Source organism: Lontra canadensis, unplaced genomic scaffold (assembly GCF_010015895.1).
Source record: "Lontra canadensis isolate GAN:19392208 unplaced genomic scaffold, GSC_riverotter_1.0 scaffold45, whole genome shotgun sequence".
Classification (NCBI taxonomy): domain Eukaryota; kingdom Metazoa; phylum Chordata; class Mammalia; order Carnivora; family Mustelidae; genus Lontra; species Lontra canadensis.
Window position 1 is genome coordinate 9,779,030 of NW_022631039.1, and position 22,987 is coordinate 9,802,016.

Here is a 22,987-nt window from a genome sequence, read left to right on the forward strand (position 1 = left end):
CACGAAGTCTGAGAAAACCCCTAGGGACGCTGGCTGTTACCTGAGGTTGCGTCTGTGCTGCCCGATGCCGCCTGAGGGCTCAGGTGCTCGCGGACCATCTTCTGCAGGGAGCGCATGAAGACCGAGATGAGCCTGTCTATGTAGCTCGGGTTGTTGCTACAAGCGGACTTGAGGATCATAAGGGTCCCTAAAAGGCAGAAATCTGCTGGTTGTTTTTTTTTTTTTAAGAAAAGTTTTTTTAAAAAGGAACAACAAAAATGTGCTACTTAAAACATTTTAAAATGCACTAAACAAAAATGTGCTCTTTCTGACAAAAGTATGGATGAACCCCCAAATGTCAACATTCTAAGCTTTTGTAAATTCTTAATTCAGGATCGACACCAGGCATGAGAGCCAACTTCCGTCCTTTGGTGGCAACGACATTCATACCTACAGCTCTGGATTTTATCTTTAGGTTATAGTGAAGTATCCTAAGTTTTTAGTGCCATGACATGCTTGGGGTAGGGAGGGGTGGGAAGGAAGAAAGAAAATCCTTGGGAAAAAAAAAAGAAAATCTGACTACCTGGACATGATAAATATTATAGAATTCAATTTGTATCCATTCTGTAAAACTAAGATCAATAAAAATGAGCAAAATTGACAACAGAGCACGAACATGGAGTATGTGGGGGAAAAAAGGTTACCTTTTCTAGCTGACATTTTTATGAACATCCTGACCCTGATGTACACCTTAAATTTTAAGTTTATAGTCAAGGTTCCCATTATACACCAATAAAAGGGTACTTATTTGCCATTTATAGATGCCATCACCACAGATTAGGACAATTTCTCAGTAAAGACTGAATGTATGATCTGTCTGATTCTACAACAGGTCACCTCTGACACTTGTGACGACAGGTCCATGACTGAGACCTGGGTTGAGGACAGGGAGGGGAATGGTGTGATCAACTCTCCAGGTACCAGCCCCAGTGCTGCCCCTGGCCTGCTGTCACCCCTCAAAGGAGGGAGACAGGGCCAATGATCGTCAGCTCTGCTCAAAGAGAGTCCTCTGGAGAACTAACAAGACATTTATGCTCTGGAAGCCAGGCTGCAGAGTGGATCTACTGTATGATCCCACTTCTAACAAAGTCATAAAATTATTCAACCACCTGGTTCTAGAATAGGAATAGTAAGCTTGAACAGTTAAGGAATCAATTTCAACTGAATTTATCTGGCTCCGGAATTTCAGATAGCAAATAGTAAGAGTTTGGAAAGCTAATGTATTCACTTTGCAAATTCAAATATAAGTGTTTCCATAACAAAGGCCACCTATACGTATATTTATATCCTCATATATAGAAAAAAGACACACGTGTCCAGATGTTAAGAGTAACTGCTACCAAGTAGAGAGACAACTTTTAGTTCCCCTTCCTTGGTACTTATAAAATTTTATACAATGAATAAGCTTAAAAAATTTTTTCAATTGCTACCCCCAAAGTCTAATCCTCCTCACAGATGTGAGTTTCACAAAAATTGGACTTCTGGGTCTCTCTGGAGACCAAAGTGGTCCAGCTGCCCTGATTACCCGAGAAACCAATTTTCATTTCACCTGGGGCAGCCAGAGCCTCACCAAGCAGACAGGGACAGCTCTCATCTTGTGAGTGGTTTACTAACAGGGAACACACGATGAAAGGTAGCAGTTGTCCACATGTGCACACGGCTTTGGCCGCATCTCGTGTTCGAGGCAGAACCACGTGAAAACAGGATCCACGTGACGTGGGACAATTCCCTCCAGCCCAATCCCGCAGCTGAGGCTGAAGTGGGAGGGACTAAGGAAGCACAGACACCGGTCGGGTGGAGGGTGTTCTCCTCAGACCACAGTGTCGGGGGCGTCATGTGTACCAGGCCACACACAGACGCCCTCAGCACACGTCAGCTCATAGCTCCTCCCAACATCCCGAGCCTTTCCCAGAAGGAAAGCTCGGACAGAGAGCACAGAGAGATCATGCCAAATGGAACGGCTGTCAGAAACACCAGGGCAGACACACACTCACCAAAGAGCTGGGAGGGGTTCGCGTTGGTGGCCTTCTCGTAGTTGGTGAGTCCCTCGTAGATGACTTTCCCGACGGCTGCGTAGAGGCACTCCAACTCTTCGTACTTGGAGGCCACGCTGGAAGTGCCTGAAACAGAAGCGAGAACGTGGGTCCTGTGGCTTGGGTTCTTGGGCCCGTCTGGGCTCCAGGAGGTAGACCTTCCTCACACTAGACACTGAGCTATAGTTATCTTGGGAGCTGGAGCGACTGGCCCGGGCCGGTCTCTCCTGCTGCAGGACGCGTGCTTCTCTGGGCTCCTTCTGACTCGACCAAGGTAAGTGATGTCTTCTCTCCCCAAGCCTTACGGGAACACGCTCAAGAGAGGCCTATTTATGATGCGCCAAAACCGGACCCTGGCAGCTGCTCGACAGCTGACCGAACACGATAACCCAGCTCTCCCCTCTACTGCCTTAAGGAAATGTCACATTCGGCTGATGAGAAACAGCATTTCCAAAGCAAGACAAAAAATACTACGTCATGACTGCTTATGCCCACTCTTTTTAAAGAAACGTTGAGGGGCACCTGGGTGGCTCAGTGGGTTAAGCCTCTGCCTTCGGCTCAGGTGATGATCTCAGGGTCCTGGGATAGAGCCCTGCATCGGGCTCTCTGCTCAGTGGGGAGTCTGCCTCCCCCGCTCTCTCTCTGCCTACTTGTGATCTCTGTCAAATAGATAAACACTAAAAAAAAAAAAAAAAGAAAGAAACGCTGAAAGCATAGAGAGGGACAATAAACGCTCTCCACAAGAACCAGAGGAGGAGACTCTCAAGTGACAGGCTCCATGCCCTCCCGTCCACTCAGGCAGCAGGGCAGGAGTCACCTACTTGGCTCCGTCGGGAAAATGCTCATTAGGCGGGAGAGGAGGCTGTGGACCGCTCGCAGGACCTTGGTGTTCCCGCACGTCATGCACGCAGCGACGCCCCGCTGCAGCGGTTTGAAGCTGCTGAGGATGGCCGGAGACTGGAGGACAGTGAGCAAGAAACTCAGCACTTCTAGCCCCGTGCAAATATTCCCGTAGTTGACTTGATTAGGCTGTTCCTGGAACGGAGAACACAGGTCACACACAGACGGCATCACTCCTCTGGTCCGGTCCATTACAGAAACACAAATCATGCAAAACTGAAAATTAAACATCCTTTTAAAAGCTCATGAAAAACACAAATACACGATACTAAAGGGTGAGAATCAGGGGCGCCTGGCTGGCTCACTCTGTACAGCATGTGACTCTCAAGGGTTGTTGAGTTCAAGCCCCACGCCGGGTGTAGTGGTTACTCAAAAATAAAATCTTGAAAAAAAAATGGAAAATCCCTAAAATTGGTCTAAAAAAGCAATCACCGAGGGGGCGCCTGGGTGGCTCAGTGGGTTAAGCCGCTGCCTTCGGCTCAGGTCATGATCTCAGGGTCCTGGGATCGAGTCCCGCATCGGGCTCTCTGCTCAGCAGGGAGCCTGCTTCTCTCTCTCTCTCTCTCTCTCTGCCTGCCTCTCTGTCTACTTGTGATCTCTCTCTGTCAAATCAATAAATAAAAAAAAATCTTTAAAAAGAAAATAAATAAAAAAAAAAATAAAAAAGCAATCACCGAATTTCACTCTTCTCATCTTTTTTACTTAAAATACAAATATCCTTCCAAAAGAAAGTATCTTTGAGACGGCAGATCATGAAATCAATCTAACAGATGACGTTAGCATTAATAACAACAGAAAACTGAGTGCACCGTTGTTCCTTCCAACTTCTGTTTCTGAGGTTTGCACATACAGATACATACACGGTGGGCTGAGATAAAATCTTCCACTCACTACGGGAACAACGTGGAAAGCTGCTATGAGCTCAGCACACCACGTCATGAAAATGTTAGCCTATCATGTGGCAGAGGTTGTCCACTAATGGCTGAACTTGATTCAACTGTGACTGCATGAGAGGAAAGTAATTTGACCTTTGAAAAAGAGAAAAGAAATCAGCAGAAAATCCAGAAGTGCTACATAAGTTAGAATGAAAGCATGTACTGCACAAAGGCAGCCTGTGAACGCACTGTTTTCATAGCACGGGGAATCTTTAGAACCTTTCAAAAAAACTGAGGCAATTAGGTCCGTCTTGGCAATGTAAAGTAACAAAGGTTTAAAATGGGTCTGCAGCTGCCAGAAATGACAGGATCATGGTTTTTACAGAAACAAACCAAATAAAAAACCCACTAAATTAGTTCTGGGCGCTCATTTCTTTGCTATCTGACTCTACAGTGCTCAAAAACAAACTGCATGTCCCCTTTATAAACTCACATTTGTTTTAGAGGTTGTCACATAAATCAACTGAAACGGTTTATCCCGATCCAGCCAGGAGGTCAATTTAAGAAATGAGATCTCAAGAGGCAAGAGAACTATGATGTTTCCAAAGCTCCTTCCTTGGGGTTGGGGGCTCAAACTGATGTTTTAAAATCTTTTCCAGAGAGTGAAACTCTCTCCTTCTCCTTAACGGCCATGACTGGCCGAGGGACCGGAGGGTTGGAGGTTTGGTGGCCCAGGAGCGAGGGACAGACACAGGCACCCACCACACTCATCAGCAGCTTGTCGAACCACTGCAGTTTGAGCTCAGACTTGGACCACATGTCTGGTCGCAGGGCGGTCTTCAGGAGAGTCACGCACCGGCGAGACAGCACCTCCCCAGGAGACCCGGCGGTGTTGGTGTTGTCGTTGACCTGGAAGTGCACTCAGATTCAAGGCCCCGTCTCACTGTGTTCGTCTTCCGTGTTGCCCACACAGCCCAGCTTCCCCTCCCCCGCCCCACCCCCAGCCACCAACTCTCCCGCCTGACTCCACGGGGCCTCCTGTGCTTTGGAGACCCTCTCGGATTGGGCCCTCCTACTCCCTGGCTGGGGGGTCAGGTCAGTGGTGATGTGCACTCATTTGAGTGGTGTATGCATCAGGGTCAGGCAGCTCCCCAGAACAGGACCTGAGCTCCCCACCATGGACCTGCTGGGCTGTGCCTAGCACACCAGAGCACCAAGAAGGGACTGGTTCGATCACTTAGCAGATTCTTCTCAGTACTCTGAAATGCTCACCAGTATGGCGAGACCTAATATTCCGTTTAAAAATTACACAAACTGAAGATTCCCAGATTCTTAAAAAAAAAAACAAACAAAAAAAAACTTTGGAAAATTTCACTTATGATGTTTTTTTGAAAAGGAAAGGTAAAGTTTCAGAAATAGATTTCCAACAAATCCACGAAAATACAAACTGATGTGAATAACAAACACAAGTTTTAAAGGCACTTAAATCACTAAATGTAGTATATAATTTATATACGTTGGATCATCCTAGCAACACCTTTATGAGACAGGTACCCTGGAGGTTAAATAACGTGCCCAGTTTTAAAACATGCCATTATCACCACGGAAAGAAAAAAAATGGTTTAAAAATATCTTATCACACATAAAACACAGGCAGGTTTCAGAAATATTAGCATGTCATGAAATCAATGGAATCTGGTACAAAAGAGCTAGCCTCAGACCTTGGTTTGTCCATTTCTATCAGACACAAGTCTGGAATCTACTAAGAAGTCTTTGTTCTCAAGAACCCCAAGCATTAGACACCCAGAAAGCCGTACCTGGCAAGCCACGCGGATGAGAAAGTTCACCACGGTGTCTGTGTGCTGCTTATCGATGGGCTTGGCAAGAAGGGAGTCTGCTCCCGGCAATGACTGGCTCCTCCCAAACACCTACGAGAGGCAGGAAGAACATATTCAACGACGCATTCCCAACGCAGGGCACGGACCCGCGCAGCCAGCTCACAACGCAGCCCTCGTGGGGCAGACACTGTTCTGGGCGCTCCCCTGACTTCGATCTGGTAAGAGAGCCGTGGGTGCTCTGCTCTGTGAACTGCGTGTGGAAGAGGGTACCGCAGAGAAGGGAGAGGAGCTGGGAGGCTCCGTGGTGAGCCGGCAGGGCAGGGCGTGCGCCAGGAAGAGCGGCTTGCCACCGCCGTGGGCGGACACGTAAACGGAAAAAACCTCACGTGGTTCCGGGAGGCCAACCCGGGTACAGATGGATGCAAAGACCATGTTCTCGGGAGGAATGGGGAGGGGAGGGACAGTTCCACCGGGGCAGCGAGGGACAGAGTCATCCCCTCAATAAGGGGCGAGGAGAGCAAGCATCCCCAGGGTTCTCATGGTGGCTGCCCTCCAACAAAATGGGAAAATCATTTAAAAAACTGAATACAACACAGGTGCACCTTCTCAATGTCAACTTTCTTACCTCATAGTGTTTCTCCCAGTGTCTTACTGCAAGAAATGAAACTCTAAGGGTATTAGGGTATAAGGGTAATAAACTCTAAGGGTATTAAACGTGCGTCAAGAAAACGCCGTCTGGTGACTTCGGAAACACAGCAGGTAAGCTGGTGTCACTGGGGCTTCCCCTGCTGAGTGGAGCCTTTCCTAGGTGTGTCTCGGGCGTGGTGCTGGGTACTTGGGCATGGTGCTGGGTACTTAGACATGCTCAAAATTTGTGGAGTAAATGAACAAACCCCCTCGAAGAAGACCCCATAAAAGCAAGCACACAGGGCGTGTGCCCACATGCTCACCGCGCTGATGGCTCCCGTGGCTGTCCTAAAGCGTTTCACCTCCTGGGCGGAATCCACCGACAGGCCTCTCTTAATGGAGGAGACAGAGTTGATGCCTTCTCCACTGGAATTCGGGTCCATGTCCGAATCCGGCTTAAAAAAAACACACACACACGGGACCTCACCGACTGATTTCTAGGGAGAAGCAGAAGCAGTGCCGTCTGGGATGACAGAGGTCTGGTAGCCATACCTGCTGGTCCTTGATCCTCTGCAGTTCCCACTTGATGACGACCTCCGACAGGTCGACGGCCAGCCTCCTCTGCTCGATGGTGACGCTGGGCGTGAAGCCCAGCCTCTGCATGGCGCTGACCATGTGCTGCACCAAGTGGTGTCGCACCGGGTAGTAAACCTGTGGGCACAGGGTCTCGTCATGTCCAAAACCCAAGCAAGTGCGAACACACACACGCACAAACACATGCGCTTAACGCAGACTCCGGCTCAAGACCACTGACCCCCAGCCGAGCAAGAAATTCTCATCCCCCTGCAGACGTGTGTGGGCGTTTACCACCACCCCCACCACAACCCCTCGCTGAGTCACCAGAGAACACTGTATTTCAGCCCTTTAGTACCATCTCCAAAGAATGGTCAAACACAGAGGCGCCTGGGTAGCTCAGTCCGTTAAGTGTCATCTTCTGCTCAGGTCATGATCCCCCTTTGGGGCTCTCTGCTCAGCAGGGAGTCTGCTTCTCCCTTTCCCTCTGTCCCTCCCCCTTGCCCACAAGCAGGTACGCTCTCACAAATGAATAAAAAAATCATAAAAAAAAAAAAAGGGAAAAAAAAAAAGAGTGTTGAAACATTGAATTCTCTTTAGGTAGGCAAGACTACTAACATGTACCAAACTTCAGACTTGATGTCACAGACATTCAGCCATACCAAGAGACAAATCACCGATTCTAAAAGAGCTGACTGTAAAGAAATTTCTCCTCAACCAGAAATCTACAGGAAATATTCACATTTGAATCAATCTAACAAAGTGGGGCATTTGGCTCTAGAGAAGGAGGTGCCAACGCCACAAAACAACTCTTTAAGCCGAGTTACCAAAACTGAGAGCAAACAAGGACTACCTCCCAAAGCAGTAAGTCATCAGTACTCACGGTTACCCGTGTCCTTACAAGAAAAACAGTCCTAGACAGAAGCAGACACCTGGGACACAGTCTCTACACCAGAACCATTTCCATGTTGACAAAACCACACACACACATGCAAACACATGCGTGTGTGCGCACACACACACACACACACACACACGCACCACCGGACCAGAAGTAACTTTACTAAAAGGTGAATAGCTATCTTATTACCCGAGACGTTAAAGAGAAGCAAAATGTCAAAGCATATGCCTGAACATGCCACACAGCCCCGACTACAGCTTTCTACACACCTTGAAATGTTGCACGATCAGATGCAGAATGTGAACCAACTGAGGGACCGTGTGGCCCTCCTCCACAATGATCTTCCTCGTCCAGTGGGTCAGCATCTGGTGCCCATCCTCCATCCTGGCAGGCACCGCCGGGGTCAGTATGGCCATCGCTTGTCTGACAATTGCTCGGGCTTCCATCGCATGGGCCTTGAGCAGACTGTGAAATACCTAACGCATGGAAGAGATTCTTACGTGGGATGAGAACGAAGACTCAGAGAAACAAGAAAAAACCCAATCACCGAACCAAGGCAGGGTATTTCTACAGAATGATTTTTACAAAATTCCTCAGGGCCATCTTATTGGGAAAGAACACAGTTGCTTCCTTCTTCATTAAGTTTTGAGTGATGAATACATTTATTCTCTTCCTACCGAGCACTCACTTTGGGCCAATGCTGGGCTAGTGCACAGTGCACAAAGATGAGTGAGACCTACTCCCCGCAGGGACTTGCTCTCGTGTAACCCATGGCTGTCAGCTGAAGCAGAGACCCTTTCTTTCCCGCCACCATGTGGCAAAGGGAGCGAAAGGGGCTGCCATGGGAGGCAGTCTTAGGCTAGTTCAAGTGAGAGGCGACGTCCTGACGTATATAATGTCACAGGACACAAAGACTATTTGACAGGTGCTGAGGGTTGAGGGAACAGGAGAGGTGCTGGAAATCAGTAAGATTCACCCAAGCCCAGATACTGGGGAAACTAGAGAGTGTCAGGGCTGGTACCTGGGTCTCTGGCTAAGTGGACAGCGCCACAGAGACATGCCTGTGGGAAGTGATATCTGAGGCCATGGGCTCGGTCGAGGTCTTGGATTTACCACCACAGAAGCTCACAAGACAAGGAATCAGAGGAAAACATTTAGAAGTGACCTCACAGAACAGAAAAAAGGCGATCACTTATAAAATGTTAACGGGACACACCGAGTGCTGAAGTATATCAGTATATACTTATATAAGAGTTAAAGTATATACCTTTAACTCTTAAGAGACAGTAATTTACACACTCAGGTTCCTAAGAATTTGTGACAGCAAAAAGAAACTCAAACCCAGAGCCGCCTGGCATCAAGGCCTAAACCACTGAGGGACTTAGGGAAGATCTCTCGTCATCAGCACAGGATCAAGACAGCATGAGGGTTCTGAAGCACCTCATGTCTTTAGCTAAGGAGTGGACTGAGCCCTTCCAGAAGAGTTTCAGCAGACCAGAGAATGGAAGCCAGAATGCACTGTGTAGAGGAGCATGAGGTGAACAAAGGGGACATTTTGTTGTTTCAACAGCAAGGCTGCTGAGGAACGAGAGAGCAGAGCAGGAACTGGGGAGGGAGGAGAGAACGCACAGTCACCGGAGAGCTCAGAGAGCGTAAAGATGGCAGAAAGGAGCATTTTTAATGGTTTTGGGAAAGACAACAGGAAAGGAGGCCCCGACTGTGGGAGAGGACGGCATGCACATGCGCACAAGCCCACGGAGTGTCGGGAGGAGCCAGGGGTGGGGGTGGGGGACCAGGAGGGAGCCTCGCGGCACCTGAAGGACAATCTTCTTGTGTATGGCGAACTTGGCAATGATGTGCGCCAGCAGCAGGTGGCCACTATATTTGCAGGCCGGGTCCACGCAGGCCTTGGAGAGCAGGCACGGCCACGCAAAGGTCATGAGGCGGCGCAGCTTGCTGTTGCGGTTCTTGTTGTTGTCGTGGATGTGGTGCGGGGCGTGCTCCACCAGCAGCGTGGCGAACTGGAGGAGGTAAATCCTCAGGGAGTCCAGCATGTCTGCCTGCTTCTCGGGGTCCAGCACCTGCCGGGCACGCAAGGAAAGAACTCACTTCTGGCCCTGAACAGTGACCTACGAAGGGTTCTACAACAAGCTTATGCTTTTACAGCACACACACACACACACGCACGCGCACACACACACACACACACACACACACTATATGTGCATATATAACTAAGTTTTAGGACAAGGGAAGCAATGATGTCACATCAATTTCCCTTTCAGATGCATGGATTAGAAACTCACTGCATTTATGTCAATGGTGAAGGGCAGGGGGTGAAGGTACATGAGGGGACAAGGAGGGCCTCCTCTTTGATACAAGGTAACTGATTCAGGGTGGAGTTTAATTCCAAGTAATTAGGATTTTTTTCCTAGTCAGTTATTAATGATCTTGTCCTGATTTTTGAGTATCGTGATCAGAAAATGCTACCCAGAAAACAAATCTCTACAGAAACGGTTACAGTTTTCTACCTAATCAAGTATCAGATAGATTCTTACGTTTTATGAATATAAAAACAAAAGTACACCTCAAAGAACACCCCACGTGTCTCTACTGAATCTGGTGCACCGCTGGCATCCTCCTTCAAGTGGGCTTCCTGACCCCCTTCCGTCTACCAGAAAGCTCTGAAAGGCTTAAGTCTCCCCCACAACTGTGCTTTTGTCAGGGTCCCTTTAGGCCCCCAGACCCCCTCTCCCTGGACTGGCTGCTTACCGACAGCCCCACCCTGGGGCCGCCACCTGCCTGCTGCCATCTGTCCTCCTCCAACACTCAGATCCCAGCTCCTCACTTGTGGCACGTCAGCAGCATCTGACCCCAAAGACAGTCCAGAGAGGGTTAGCACGGCTGCCCAGAATAAGGCAAATATCACCACGGGGACTCGAAAAGATTCCCTGGGCTCAGCTCGAATTCCCAGAGAAGGTAGAGGTGGGGTGAAAACTGCAGAAAAGAGGCCTGTCTTTTTTTTTTCAAGATTGTATTTATTTATTTGACAAAGAGAGATCACAAGTAGGCAGAGAGGCAGGCAGAGAGGCAGGCAGAGAGAGAGGAGGAGGCAGGCTCCCTGCTGAGCAGAGAGCCCGATGTAGGGCTCAATCCCAGGACCCTGGGATCATGACCTGAGCCGAAGGCAGAGGCTTCAACCCACTGAGCCACCCAGGCACCCTGAAAAGAGGCCTGTCTTATGGGACAAAGACTATATAAGGACCAATAACTGCCCATGGGAACAGTCCCCGTCACCTGGATCCTAGGACGGAAGAGTGACAGAGGGGTGAGAAACCTGAGTCCTTCCCAAGGGCGTTCAGGCAGCTGTGGCGTGCTGCGAGGCATGCCTGGGGCTCACAGCACCCCAGCGAACAACAGGTAAACCACACGCTCCACAACCTAAAGCCGACACAGCACCTGCCAGCGAAGTTCGAAGGCCTGACATGCGAAGGATAGCTCCCCACCCCTCCAGGAACACTGGGCTGGCATTTCTCAAGGAAACACACGCCCCCTCTGGTGCAAACAGGAAACGCAGCTGTAAGACACGCAGACTGTACCACCTAAGGTAACTAGACGACAGGGCTGCCATGGCAACAGTTTTGCGAACTTGACAACAAAAGGTCCTGGTGGGGCGGGGGGGGGGGGGGGGGGAAGGAAGGAGGAACCAGATCTGGTCTGATGTTCCCACTGGGTTTTGGTAGATTCTTTTGCAAAGCTAAAGATGAAAACTGTACTTCAAAAACGTTGACCAGCAAGAGGGGTTTTTACAAAATAACTCTGATAATCTGAGTTTTTACTGACATATGTTCTATTTCTCACTGGGCTCTTATTAGTGTGGAAAGTCAGTCCATTCTAAAGTGAAGATGCCTTTAAAACTGCACCAGTAAGAATTACAATGCTCTTCTAGAAATGAACGCAATCATGGAAAATAAGAACCTTAGGGAAATACACTTATTTCAATGAACCCACCACACATGTGCACACACACACATGCACACGTTCTGTCTCACTCACGCATCTGCTAAGTTACTTCTCGTGCCAACATATTATTAGTGATGCCACCTTGGTTATAAACACACTGGTGATGCTTTCCGGGTTATCGCCTTCTGGGTTGGGAGGTCCCAAGAGCTGCTCTCCTTCCCCCTTCTCAAAGCTGTATAAGAAAGCAGGATTCAAGATATGCTGCAGAACCTACAAAAAAATTTAAAAATGAAGGAGGAGGAAAGCAAAGCCATGCTCTTTATTTCTTTACGAAGGTGGGTGGGACCACCAGGGGGTCCCTTTGCACCCGGGAAGCTAGAGCTCAGTCACAGGTATGACTCATCATCCCGACTTTTACTCAAGCAATCAGCTGGAAAGGGAGAGCAAAACAGGAGGAAATGTGACATCAGTCTGTCTACTCTTCTCACGTCCGACAAGTCATTTTCTAAAAACAAGGACACTAACAAACTACTTCTCAGCACTGGTTCACTAGGACCTGCCGTATGTTTCTCAACAAGGGCATTTTCCTCACCAACAGTCCAGATGCTGTGTAAGTGTCACTAGAGGCACAGCAGATGAACAGGCCCTCGCTTCCCTAGGACACACGCCCCCATGCCCGCGGCTCCCACCGTCTACCAGTGGGACTCACCTTGGCTTTCAGTTCATCTCCAAAGTTGGGGTCATTGAAGTCCACAAAGCGAAAAAACAGGGCACGTTTCTGAGAAATGTTGTAATTTTTGGGAATCTCTTCCTCCATATACTCTTTCAAGAACGTCATGTTGCAGAGAAAACGACCGGTGAAGGCCCGGAGCAGCTGGAACAGCAATTCTATATCACCGTAATTCCTTCTGCGGGGTCAAGGGAGAGCACAGATGAAGTCCCCGCCCACTTCAGGACTAGGCAGGATCTTTGAGCTGCCTTTATTTATTTTTGTTTTTTTTTTTTAAAGCTTTTATTTATTTATTTGACAGACAGAGATCACAAGTAGGGAGAGAGGCAGGCAGAGAGAGAGGAGGAAGCAGGCTCCCTGAGGAGCAGAGAGCCCGATGCGGGGCTCGATCCCAGGACCCTGAGATCATGACCTGAGCCGAAGGCAGAGGCTTTAACCCACTAGGCCACCCAGGCGCCCCTGAGTTGACTTTCAACAGCTCAAAGTGCCAGTCTGCCCTTTGTAACAAATGTGACTACACATGGCCAGTGAACCACAGCTCAGCCCAAACTCCCAGGCGGGCTCTGGCTTCGCCTGCAGGGCAGAACAAGTCACTTGAGGGCAGGCAAACATATGCACCCACTTGCAGTAATTCAGCAGACAGTAGGCCAGCAGCTTGGGCTCCTTCCAGTTGGTGGCAGCCATATTCTCCTTCCGGTGTCTTTCTTGGAAGGTTTCGCTGACCCACACACGCCTCAACTGGCTCACCAGAGAATGCTGATTGGCCAGCCAGGAGTCGTCGTTCTTAACTATAATACTTATGATCTGTCAAAGAAGTGACAGGATTAGGCAACTGACAGGGTTCTCTGTGTGCCTTGCCTAGACTTTCAGGATTTCAGGTGCTCAGGGAAGAGAGGCTACCTTGATGGCCTGAAACTGGAGGTCCAGGCGCATGGTGCTGGTGCTGGGCGAGCCAGGGCGCACGGCAGTCTGCGTACCGCCGGGCACCAACAGAGTGATGAACCTGTTGGGGTTAGCTGCCAGCACGTCTCGCAGAGGTCTGGCATCTTTGTGTTTTAAGAAACTCTGAAAACGAAACAAAACAAGCCATTTTAAGCTTGTTTTTAAACAAGCCATTTCAAACCCACAAAAGATTTAGATATTCTGAATTCTAAGGTTCTTTCTAAATCTCTCCGGGCAGGCTTAAAAGTCTCCATAAGCACCCTTTAAAAAAAATTAAAAAAAAAAAAAAAAAAGTGCTTCTCAGCAGTAATAATACTTTGTGATTATGGGGGTCTCATAAGCTCAGCAGCTCATTCATTTGTTACCACCACCAAAATCCTAAAGGATTCCTCCACTTGAACTTTCCGCACGCACAACAACGATGTTTCTAACACTCGGATACGTGACAGAAAAATAAAGCCAAGCCACTGAACAGTGAACTACGAATTTCAGATTTCAGAGCACACCAGCTGACACAAGTCTGCAGGGACCCCTGACTCCAGCTCCTTGCGCACCCACCATGAACATTCTGCTCCACTGGGGATCATTCAGCGTTGCTTCCATCATGAACAGCTCTACCGTCTGTGAGGGGTGCCGTGTCAAGAACTTGATCAGAGGCTCTCTGAAGGGACTGCCAGCCTAGAAAACATGGGGGGAGATGGCATCTTCTCAGGGCTTGCGGCTTCGTCGGTCTACCGACCTACCATGGCAGGAGGAGGCACGTTTCCCCCTTGTAACTGGTGTGCGCCACAACCATAAGCAAATATTAACATCAGACATCTTCATGCTGTTAGAGTAATGCATCTAAAATATAACAAAGTGAAAACATCACAAGCCAGCAGACGAGAGAAAGGATCAGAAGTAACCTCGAGTTTGACCATTACCTCAATCAACATAGCCCGTTCTGTTTTCATCACCACCTCTAACAAAGGCTTGACCAGAGTTTGAGGTGCAGCTGGGATCAGATGAAAAAGGTTTATAATGGCTGAACAAATTTTCATTTCCTAGTGAAGAAAACCAAAAATTACAAAATAGGCCAATTAACGGTGCCAGCTAGAGATACCAACATTACTACAGACCCTACTAGCTCCATTCGCAAGGCTAGCCACCAGAAGCGAAGAATTAACATGTAGAAAGCCACAAGTTATCAATGTCAGGTTACTGCTGTGGCTCAAGGAAAGTAACTGCCCTTGGCCTTGAGATTTTATCTGTCAACGGAGGGGAGATAGAGCTGTGTGCACCTGACGTGATCGTGCTGTGTCTGTTTTCAAGAACAGGGCCAGGGGTTGGAAGTGAGCTGCTGGGTTGCCTGCGCCAGCCCCTCCTGGAGGAGGGGACGAGCATACCTGCGGCCGTGAGTGTTACGATTCCCCCGCTTTGCTGTGACATCATGGGGTCTTCCCGATACACTAAGGTCTGAGGGCACAGATTCCTTCTGCCCTCAAAACTTAGCACAAAGAAAGTCTTCAAAGCATCAAGTATTTATCCTGACAATTAGACATTAATGTAAATAAACAGACCATGGTACTAAGTACTTGTCAACCAGGCCTATGAGGCTGACAATCTCCTACTGAAGCGTACAAAAACTGTGAAATGCCAAGATTTCTGCACTTTTTAAGGTGCTAAGAGCTCCATGGTCAATGGCTCTTGTTCCAACGTTTTGCTCTCAGTGGCAGTCCCCATGGTTTGGAATCCGCAATTCAAAGAGACCCCACATGACCAGAGCCCTGGCCAGACAAGGGAAGACTCCCTGATGTACCGCCCTGCCTCGTGTGCAACAGGAGGCCCGTCACACTAAGCACAGTAAAACGGGGATGATAAACACTCGTCAGGAGGGAACACACCCCAGGGGCATCTGAGATACTTCCCCGAAAGCCTCTACCAAGGGAAAGGCCAAACAGTGAGCTGGGGAAGAAATGACAAAACGTGGCTCAGGGTCACCCCACCTCTCCTGTAGAGCTCTCTTCTACAGAATTTCCAGGTCTTCACACAGAGCCAGCTCTGTTCTGAAATCACAACCTGCTCATAATGGCACTTTTGCATTATGGGTTTTCATTTTCGAAGTGCAAACAATCACTTCTTTTGGTCTCCACAACACCACCGGAAGATAGGACTGACGGATGTTATCATCCCCATTTTACAGCAGAGGGAAAGCTCGGGGTCTGAACGTCCAAAGTCCCAGTGTCGGGACAACGTCGGTGTGGTGTGCGTGAGCGAGAGATGTGGGAGGACTGGGCGTGGAGGGGCAAGGAGGTCTTAAACTCCAGGCAGGCAGGCACTTGGGAGTGTGAAAGAAAATAGAGCTCCTCCCAACTCCTAGCAGATATGACACTCTCTGTGTGGTTTCCTCCCAAGAGGCTGTTAGATGTATGAGCTCATACGAACATTCTGAGAGCGAAACCCAGTCAAATCTTAAACGGTGTTGACATACTGCAATTCGAACATGTAGAAAAACCAAAGAACTTAGAATCTTGCTTAAAACGTCCTAATAGGAAACATGCGTGGCATCCGGACAGTTCACAGCAATGGTACTAATACGACTCTGCCACAGACAGACGATACGGCTCACTGCACTCCAAGGCACAACGCACTCTGTCCACCACAGAACCACAAGTCACAGCAAAACCAAATACGACAACACCCCCTCCTGCGCCTCCACTGGGATTCTCACCTCTACCCCTTCCATGGCAGGCTGAACCAAAGCAAAAATTACAGCATGAAAAAAGGCAACAAAAAGGTAAAAAGGAAAAGAAAAGAAAAGAAAATATAAACTGTTCTTCACAGTGCAAGTCATAAACTGACTTTAATAGGGTTGTTCTCACCTCAAACTGACAGAATGGAGACAAGGAACATCTCCCGCACTCGGAAATGCTTTCCTGAGGATGGGGAGGAAAATCATCTTTTTTTTTTCTATTTATGTTATTTACATAAAAACTTCCCATATACTCATACACAGTAAGGATTATGGGGAGGGGAGAAACAAGACAGTAAAGACAATTATCAAAAAGCACACAGTCATTGGCAAATGCTCAGCAGCAAAAAAGTACACCTTCCACCCTTCAGACGTCAAAACAGAACCCTTCAGAGAGTGTGGAACAGCACATGTCCCTTCCCTATATCAAATTTAAAAAGCAGGAATTTCGGAATTCTGGCCCAGGGGGAGAAACTATTGTAAGGAAATACATTTAAAACTCTGTTCTGTTTGGAGTAAGTTACGATCTTAGGTGCAGCACTGACTTTAACGAAATGCTCTTCCTCTTTCCCAGCGGAAGTCAGGAGAGTACCAGGTGGGTTAGCCCCCCGTAACGGGGCACGTGTGAGGCCCCCACCCCCGCCGGAGGGACCCACAGGCCAGGCCGCTGCCCACAGAGAGCTGGGTTATTCTGGGAAGCTGTGCATGCACACAGAGACACCGCACCGCAAGGGGTCGGGAGCTCTACCCCGGGAGCTTAACGCTAAGCAGCAAACCTTCCTAAAAACGGTGCTCGTGCGGAGCTCTGATTTTCAGGGTACAGAGCATCACAGAAAAGCTCGTATTTGTTTTATTTTAGTCAAATATTTAACACGTCTTCAGTTGTAGGTTCACCGATCGTGGAATATTATTTTGGGAGTCAACCAAATGGGGACAGACTATGATCTAAGATCCATCCCCAACCCTGAACAACATTCATAAAAAATGATCAGAGCTCAAGGACAGAAGGGCGGCTTGGCCTCGGGCAGAGGCAATGAAACTGGGCACGCTGCTCATGAACCCCAAACACCAGGGCCTGAGGCCACCCCCCGCGGAGCTGGGTGTTCCCAGGCCGGTCAGGAAGTCACAACACATTTCTGTAGGAGCTGGAAGACTTTCCAGTACCCACAGCTCCGTCTCCTGCCCACTGCCTCTGCCCCATCCAAGAAGCCCTCCGAATAATGTGCTATAAAAGTTGATGGAATCTTTCTGATCTAATGGAAATCATTCACTTGCCCCCTAGAGGTTGTTCGATGTTTATTCTAGAACTGTGCGTTTCAGAAAATTAACAGATTATAAAACAGATATAAAATTTAGAACAAAAATACCTAGCGGATAAGAGACGGGGAGGAAAGGCACAGAGACACCTGTACCTACTCCCAAGAGTTTAGGCTTTGAATATATACTCTGCTCTCCCCCACGAAGAGTTCCTGATTTTTCCCTTTGTGTATAAGTAACAAACCTCCCAAGAGGTCATGGTGGTATAACACTCCTAAAAAAAGTGTAAAATCCTGGTTTCGTTTTGCTTTAGTTGGCTGTTTTTAAAAGCAGCAGGAATTGAGACTTACATAAACAAAACACCTTGACACAGAATGGCCAAAACAAAGCATAATAAAGCCAAAGGAAAAAAAAAAATTTCAAGTTGGGATGAAACACAGCATCCGACAAATGCGCAGAGGAAGACAAAAAGCCACGTTGATTATGCCTCTGAGGAGCTATAGCGTCCCCTCGTTAGGACACTGCCGTACAATTTCACCAGGTTTAACAGGACCTTAGGGAAAACACGATCCTACCGATTGGACAGTCATCAACTTGGAAAGTATTTTAAACGAAAATTAACATACACAGATTAGATTCAAAACAGCAAAAACCATTATTTTTAAGAGCGAAGTCTTAAGTGACCAACATCAGACACATAAAAAAATTTACCTAAAGTAGTTTTCCCTGAAAGCCATGAAAATGGGTTTTCAAGTACTGGCCGTGTGATTTTTGGCAAACAGTTGGGGTGGGGATTCAGACCCGTCAACATACATGCCAGTATCTACGTGACGCTTTGCTACGTTCTCCTCCGTGTCTGAAGCCCTGAAACCTACACTTAGTTCCGTGAGGCAGTGACGATGGGAAGCAATGGGAAACGGCTGAGGAACGCGCCCCCACGCAAACAGCGGCTGCCAAGAACAGTCTAGAAAATACACTTTATACACTTTACGGCAAAACCAGTAAAATTAAAAATACTAACATTACAAGCATCCCAGAATTCTTGTCAACGAAAATGTATTAAAGTGAACAAAAAGAGATTTTAAAGAAACACAAAAAGGAATGTTCTAATAATTAAGAAAAACAAAGGCAAACTGTAATTGCTAGTAGAAGATGTTCAACAATGCACACGACTATAATCACATAAACTGGGTTTCTGACCGGGGTTTTAATTAAAAGCCCTGCTTCGATATTAACATTGTGAACAGCAGTGGCACGGGTGCCCTTCCCAGAAGCAAACAAGTCACTCACGTTTCCGTCGCTCCTCTGGCCCCCTTTGTGTGTGAGGACCACCACCTCCATCCACTTTCGTAGATGTTGCTGTTGGAAAAAACAACATCCTTAGTCATTCTTCTCTCACACGTGATTAGTTCAAGTCCATGCTGTTCTTAGATGAAAATTCGTATGTAATCATTAATTTCCATCATATTCCATGTGAAGATGGCAGTGTTCGAATCTGAAACAGCCCTAACACTGAACTAGAGGGAGTAACCTTGTGCATCATGTTCTCTGAGCAGGAGGCTGAATTTGCCCTGATGTAACAGGAAACGTCCTGAAACCTGGCCATTCCGATACGGCATTTTACTGCTGCGCTCCTATGACCACGTTACTTTGCGCTGCGCCTGTTTATGCAGAGCCTTGAGGAGCCAGGCACAGGCTAGGCCCCCCGGGGTGGAGAAGTGAACAGGCAGACATCATCCCTATCCTCGTCCCAGCTCGGGTTCTAGCGGGGAGAGCAAGGTGAAATACATGGGCGCTGGCTGTGGAACAGTCACGGTAAGGGTTGTGGAAGAGGAAAAGGAGTCAGCTGCAGAAGGCGATCAGGGTCACAGAGGACCTTGCTGAGGAATACATTCCAGAAGCACAAGGGGAGAGCACACCAGGCATAGAAAAGGAGATGCAAAGGCCCTGAAGCCACCAACAGGCAGGCCTGGCCGCTGTATGTGGCGAAAGAGCAGTGGGCACAAGGAGGGGGTTGGGGGATGGGCGAAGCACAGATCCCATCTCGTCAGAGGCTGCACAAACGAGTGTGAACAGGAAGCAATTCCCTCCTATGCAGAACCAGGACAATCATTATGTGGTAAGACCCTGTATTCTATGGCAAGAGTACAAGAAGAGAGATCCCTGAGCCCAGAGCAACTCTGGCCTGCCCAGTCACGCGGCAGCCAGCCTTCCAGCCATGGTGTCCTGCAAAGCCTGGCAGATAAGCACTCAGCCTAAAGGTAAAACCACAACACTATCCAAATAACAGAACTATATTCACTGTCCCACACTGTCCAAAACCTGTTCTTCACACACTGAAGCCCTACAGGAAGTTCCGAGGTCAAAGTGACTTGGGGACAGGTGACTTAAGTCCACCTAAACACTTCACGGGGCCAGTGTTCCAAAGAATACACAGTGAGAGACACTAAAATATACATGCTTTCAAAGAAACTTAGTATGTTAAGCTATTTGCCAGTAAAATTCCTGGAAAGATATTAATCATCACTAAGATCTACGTTCATGAAAGTCTATCTTTCCACAACAGCTGTTTTACTGAAGATAAGAGAGGAACAAAAACCAAAGGCGAACGAAGCAGCCAGCTGCTTCACCTAGGCACTCTGCTTTCAGATGCCACAAAGGAAAAAAATAACACTCACTCTACATAAATTCACTTCTAGCTCAGAGGCACATACCTACATGAGAGACTTCAAGGTCAAGTAACAAGAAGTTTGAATTTTTAAAAAGGCAATTTTGGGGGTTGATTTCATGAATGACCATTCTACGCAGCAGTGTCTCAGCTCTTAAAATTACACTGAAGGCTTAAGCTGTTAATCTCAAAAGCATATCATACTCGGGAAAACAAAGACTGCTGTGCTGCCCCCGCCTCAGCGCAGCGCGAAGAAGACACATTAGAAGACCCCACTGCAAATGTGCCATCGGCAGAGACCCAGGCTGGACCTGGGCAAGGTGGGGGCCGGAGGAAAATGGCCGGACAAATGGCAAGGCAACTCAGCCCTTTTTTATCCAAGTACATCAACGCTATCTGCTTTCAGAGAAATCCTAACCCTTCTGAAAACAGCTCTCCTGCCAGAAAGGGGGGAAAGTCCCCGCAATATACCAGACACAGAGCCCCCGGCCTATGTCAGCAACTGCAGACTGTGAGGTGGGACGGCAGTCTCTCCAGGCCACTCTTAACCGCTGGGGAAACGACGTGCACTGAACGAGGTGCCCGACGGTTTGCCAGTGAAATAGCCACAAACGTGTCGCCTCCGGCAGGGAGGCAAAGGCAGCAAGAAATGGCAGCGGGGAGGGCAGAGATGCCAACGACAATGCTGTGCCACCTGGAAGGCACGCAAGGGTCACACGCCACAGGTACCAAGAGCTGCAACGTGACAGCAGATGTGGCACGGATCCAATGTGCTCGCGTCGGGAAGGGACCGTGCCCACGCCTGCGAGGGTGTGCGCGCACGGACGCTGGAAGAGCGTGTGGGTTCCACACATTTGGAAGCTAAAGAGGAAGGGGTCTTCCAGTTCGGAAAACTTAATTCCATGGAATACTGCTTCCCAGTAACACTCTAACAGGACGTCAGCTACAATTTTAAGGGCCAACCACAATACTACCAACTCCCAGTCAAGGTGTTTTGGTCACTGTTCCTTTCTCGGGAGTCTGCAGGTACAAAGAAACCGTGTGTGAGGTACAAAGCTGTGTGGTCCTCGCGCAGCCACAGAGCTATACTCCGCACACACTACACGCACCACAGCTACCGAGACAGAAGCCTTTCGATCCCCAAGACGTCTAAATGGCCAAAGGCCACTTGAGAAACTTAAGCATGAAAAGTACGTGCACATTTGCAGTCAATGTAGCATGAAATCCTCAGTTATTTATAAACTTCTACTTACCAGAAGCAAAACTGAATGCATAAGACAGTTTATAGTTCAACCTCCTTCATCGGCTTATACTTCAAATTTAAACACTGTCAAAGAGGTATTTTATTTGCATAATTACCTGGTAATTTTAAAAAACCCTAAAGACTTCTAAAGTTCCTGTATGTTTTTTACTACATCAATGTCTATAATACCAAAAGGCTGGGCACAATCTAGACACCGTCAGTGGGGGAATGGTGCCATGAACTCTGGCATGTCCACATACTGAAATAGTACGTGGCCACGAGACAGAAGGAAGAAGCACTTCTGTTCTGATCTGAAATGATGAGTGGCAAATAGAAAAAGTAAGAACTCTGTGTATACGGTGCTTCCTTTTGAGGGAAACAGAAAAGAATATATGTATGTCCCACTACAAATATAAAACATCTCTAGACTGACATTCAGGAAACCATTACCACTGGCTGTCCCCGGGCAGGGGAGGTGGGCAGCTGGAGGACAGGGATGGGAGGAGACTTTCACAGTACCCCTTTCACACTTCCTAAATTTTAAACCGTGTATATATACACACACATATCTATTACTTACCTAAAAAAAAATAAGTTAAAATATCAGGTTGATTACTAACTACGTTTAAATGCATTTGGCTTACCATCATCTGATCACAAAATTTATCATTGAAGGAGTTTGGGAAGAGCCTGGTGACGGAAGTGAGACGATTCACGACATTTAGCGTCAAGCTTCGATAATCCCCCAGCATCATCAACAAAGGCCGCATGTGCGTATGAATTTGATCTACTTCTATGGTAGCACCTTCCAGAAACTATTTAAAAAAAAAGAAAAGTTACAGAGGAAAATAGCCAAGAGAATACACTTTATAACGGAATAAACTCATTTGGCTCCAGCAGCCAATCTGTGGAATATTAACCACATACATTCCAAAAATTTATCATGAAACAGAGACTCGTCCTTACTGTTGAATATTTTAAACAAGTGTGACTAGGAAACAAGCAGAGACATTACTGGACTCCCGTGTGTGTTCACGCGAGGCAGACTTCCAGGTGTACAAACCAGGTGAACGTGATCGGGAAGAAGCCCGGTGACAGGACACACGCGCATTTGCACGCACACGCCACTCACTCACCTTTCTCATGCAGGCTTCTCCGGCCTCCTGCAGCTCGCTGTTTGTGGAATTCAGGGCCTTGAAGAGTGCAGCGATGATCTTCTCCCTGGACTGAGGAAGGTAATTGCAGGCAGCAAGCGCATCTTTAGGAAGAGAGATCAATACAATTTCATTATTAACCTGAAAACCATATATGAACGATGTCCTCGTCTAAAGGCTCTTCCCAACCAACACCAAGTATGAATCACCGAAGCACCTGCCAAGTGTCTGGCCGCGAGGAAGACCAAAGAACACATGGTCTCCTAACACGTGTTTGTGTCATCTAAGAGGGAAGTCAACAGCCTCTCAGAAAGGCCGTGACACATACAACCCCATCCAGATATTAGAAGGGCTAGAGGGGGAAAAGAGGGGGCACCCACTGACACCCCTTCCCCAAGACATCCCCACACAGGGTGAGAGGATGGCTGAGCTGCGGGCAGACGCACAATGAAGTGACAGAGAGGGCTGGCCTTGAACTCTAGCGCTGAGGGAGGGAACACACACACACACACA

The 22,987-nt window shown here is 48.0% G+C and overlaps 1 protein-coding gene across 8 annotated transcripts in view; it reads right to left on the minus strand.

The window, feature by feature from the left end:
• The window catches only part of TRRAP (transformation/transcription domain associated protein), a 113,325-nt gene that overhangs the window by 43,499 nt on the left and 46,839 nt on the right, over positions 1-22,987 (minus strand). For 4 of the 8 annotated variants that reach the window (XM_032872675.1, XM_032872676.1, XM_032872677.1 and 1 more), the window contains exons 29-46: positions 22,457-22,578; positions 21,965-22,135; positions 18,700-18,768; positions 14,345-14,464; positions 13,980-14,099; positions 13,380-13,544; positions 13,102-13,283; positions 12,459-12,657; positions 11,891-12,019; positions 9,601-9,867; positions 8,056-8,262; positions 6,865-7,023; positions 6,636-6,767; positions 5,665-5,775; positions 4,610-4,756; positions 2,894-3,107; positions 2,034-2,159; positions 41-187 (exon numbers count right to left, since the gene is read on the minus strand). In XM_032872675.1, coding sequence (XP_032728566.1) covers positions 41-187; positions 2,034-2,159; positions 2,894-3,107; positions 4,610-4,756; positions 5,665-5,775; positions 6,636-6,767; positions 6,865-7,023; positions 8,056-8,262; positions 9,601-9,867; positions 11,891-12,019; positions 12,459-12,657; positions 13,102-13,283; positions 13,380-13,544; positions 13,980-14,099; positions 14,345-14,464; positions 18,700-18,768; positions 21,965-22,135; positions 22,457-22,578 — 2,787 coding nt within the window. Of the gene's footprint in view, positions 1-40; positions 188-2,033; positions 2,160-2,893; positions 3,108-4,609; positions 4,757-5,664; positions 5,776-6,635; positions 6,768-6,864; positions 7,024-8,055; positions 8,263-9,600; positions 9,868-11,890; positions 12,020-12,458; positions 12,658-13,101; positions 13,284-13,379; positions 13,545-13,979; positions 14,100-14,344; positions 14,465-16,131; positions 16,153-16,282; positions 16,337-18,699; positions 18,769-21,964; positions 22,136-22,456; positions 22,579-22,987 lie in introns of all 8 variants that reach the window. The other 4 variants (XM_032872669.1, XM_032872671.1, XM_032872670.1 and 1 more) reach the window with 2 other exon arrangements.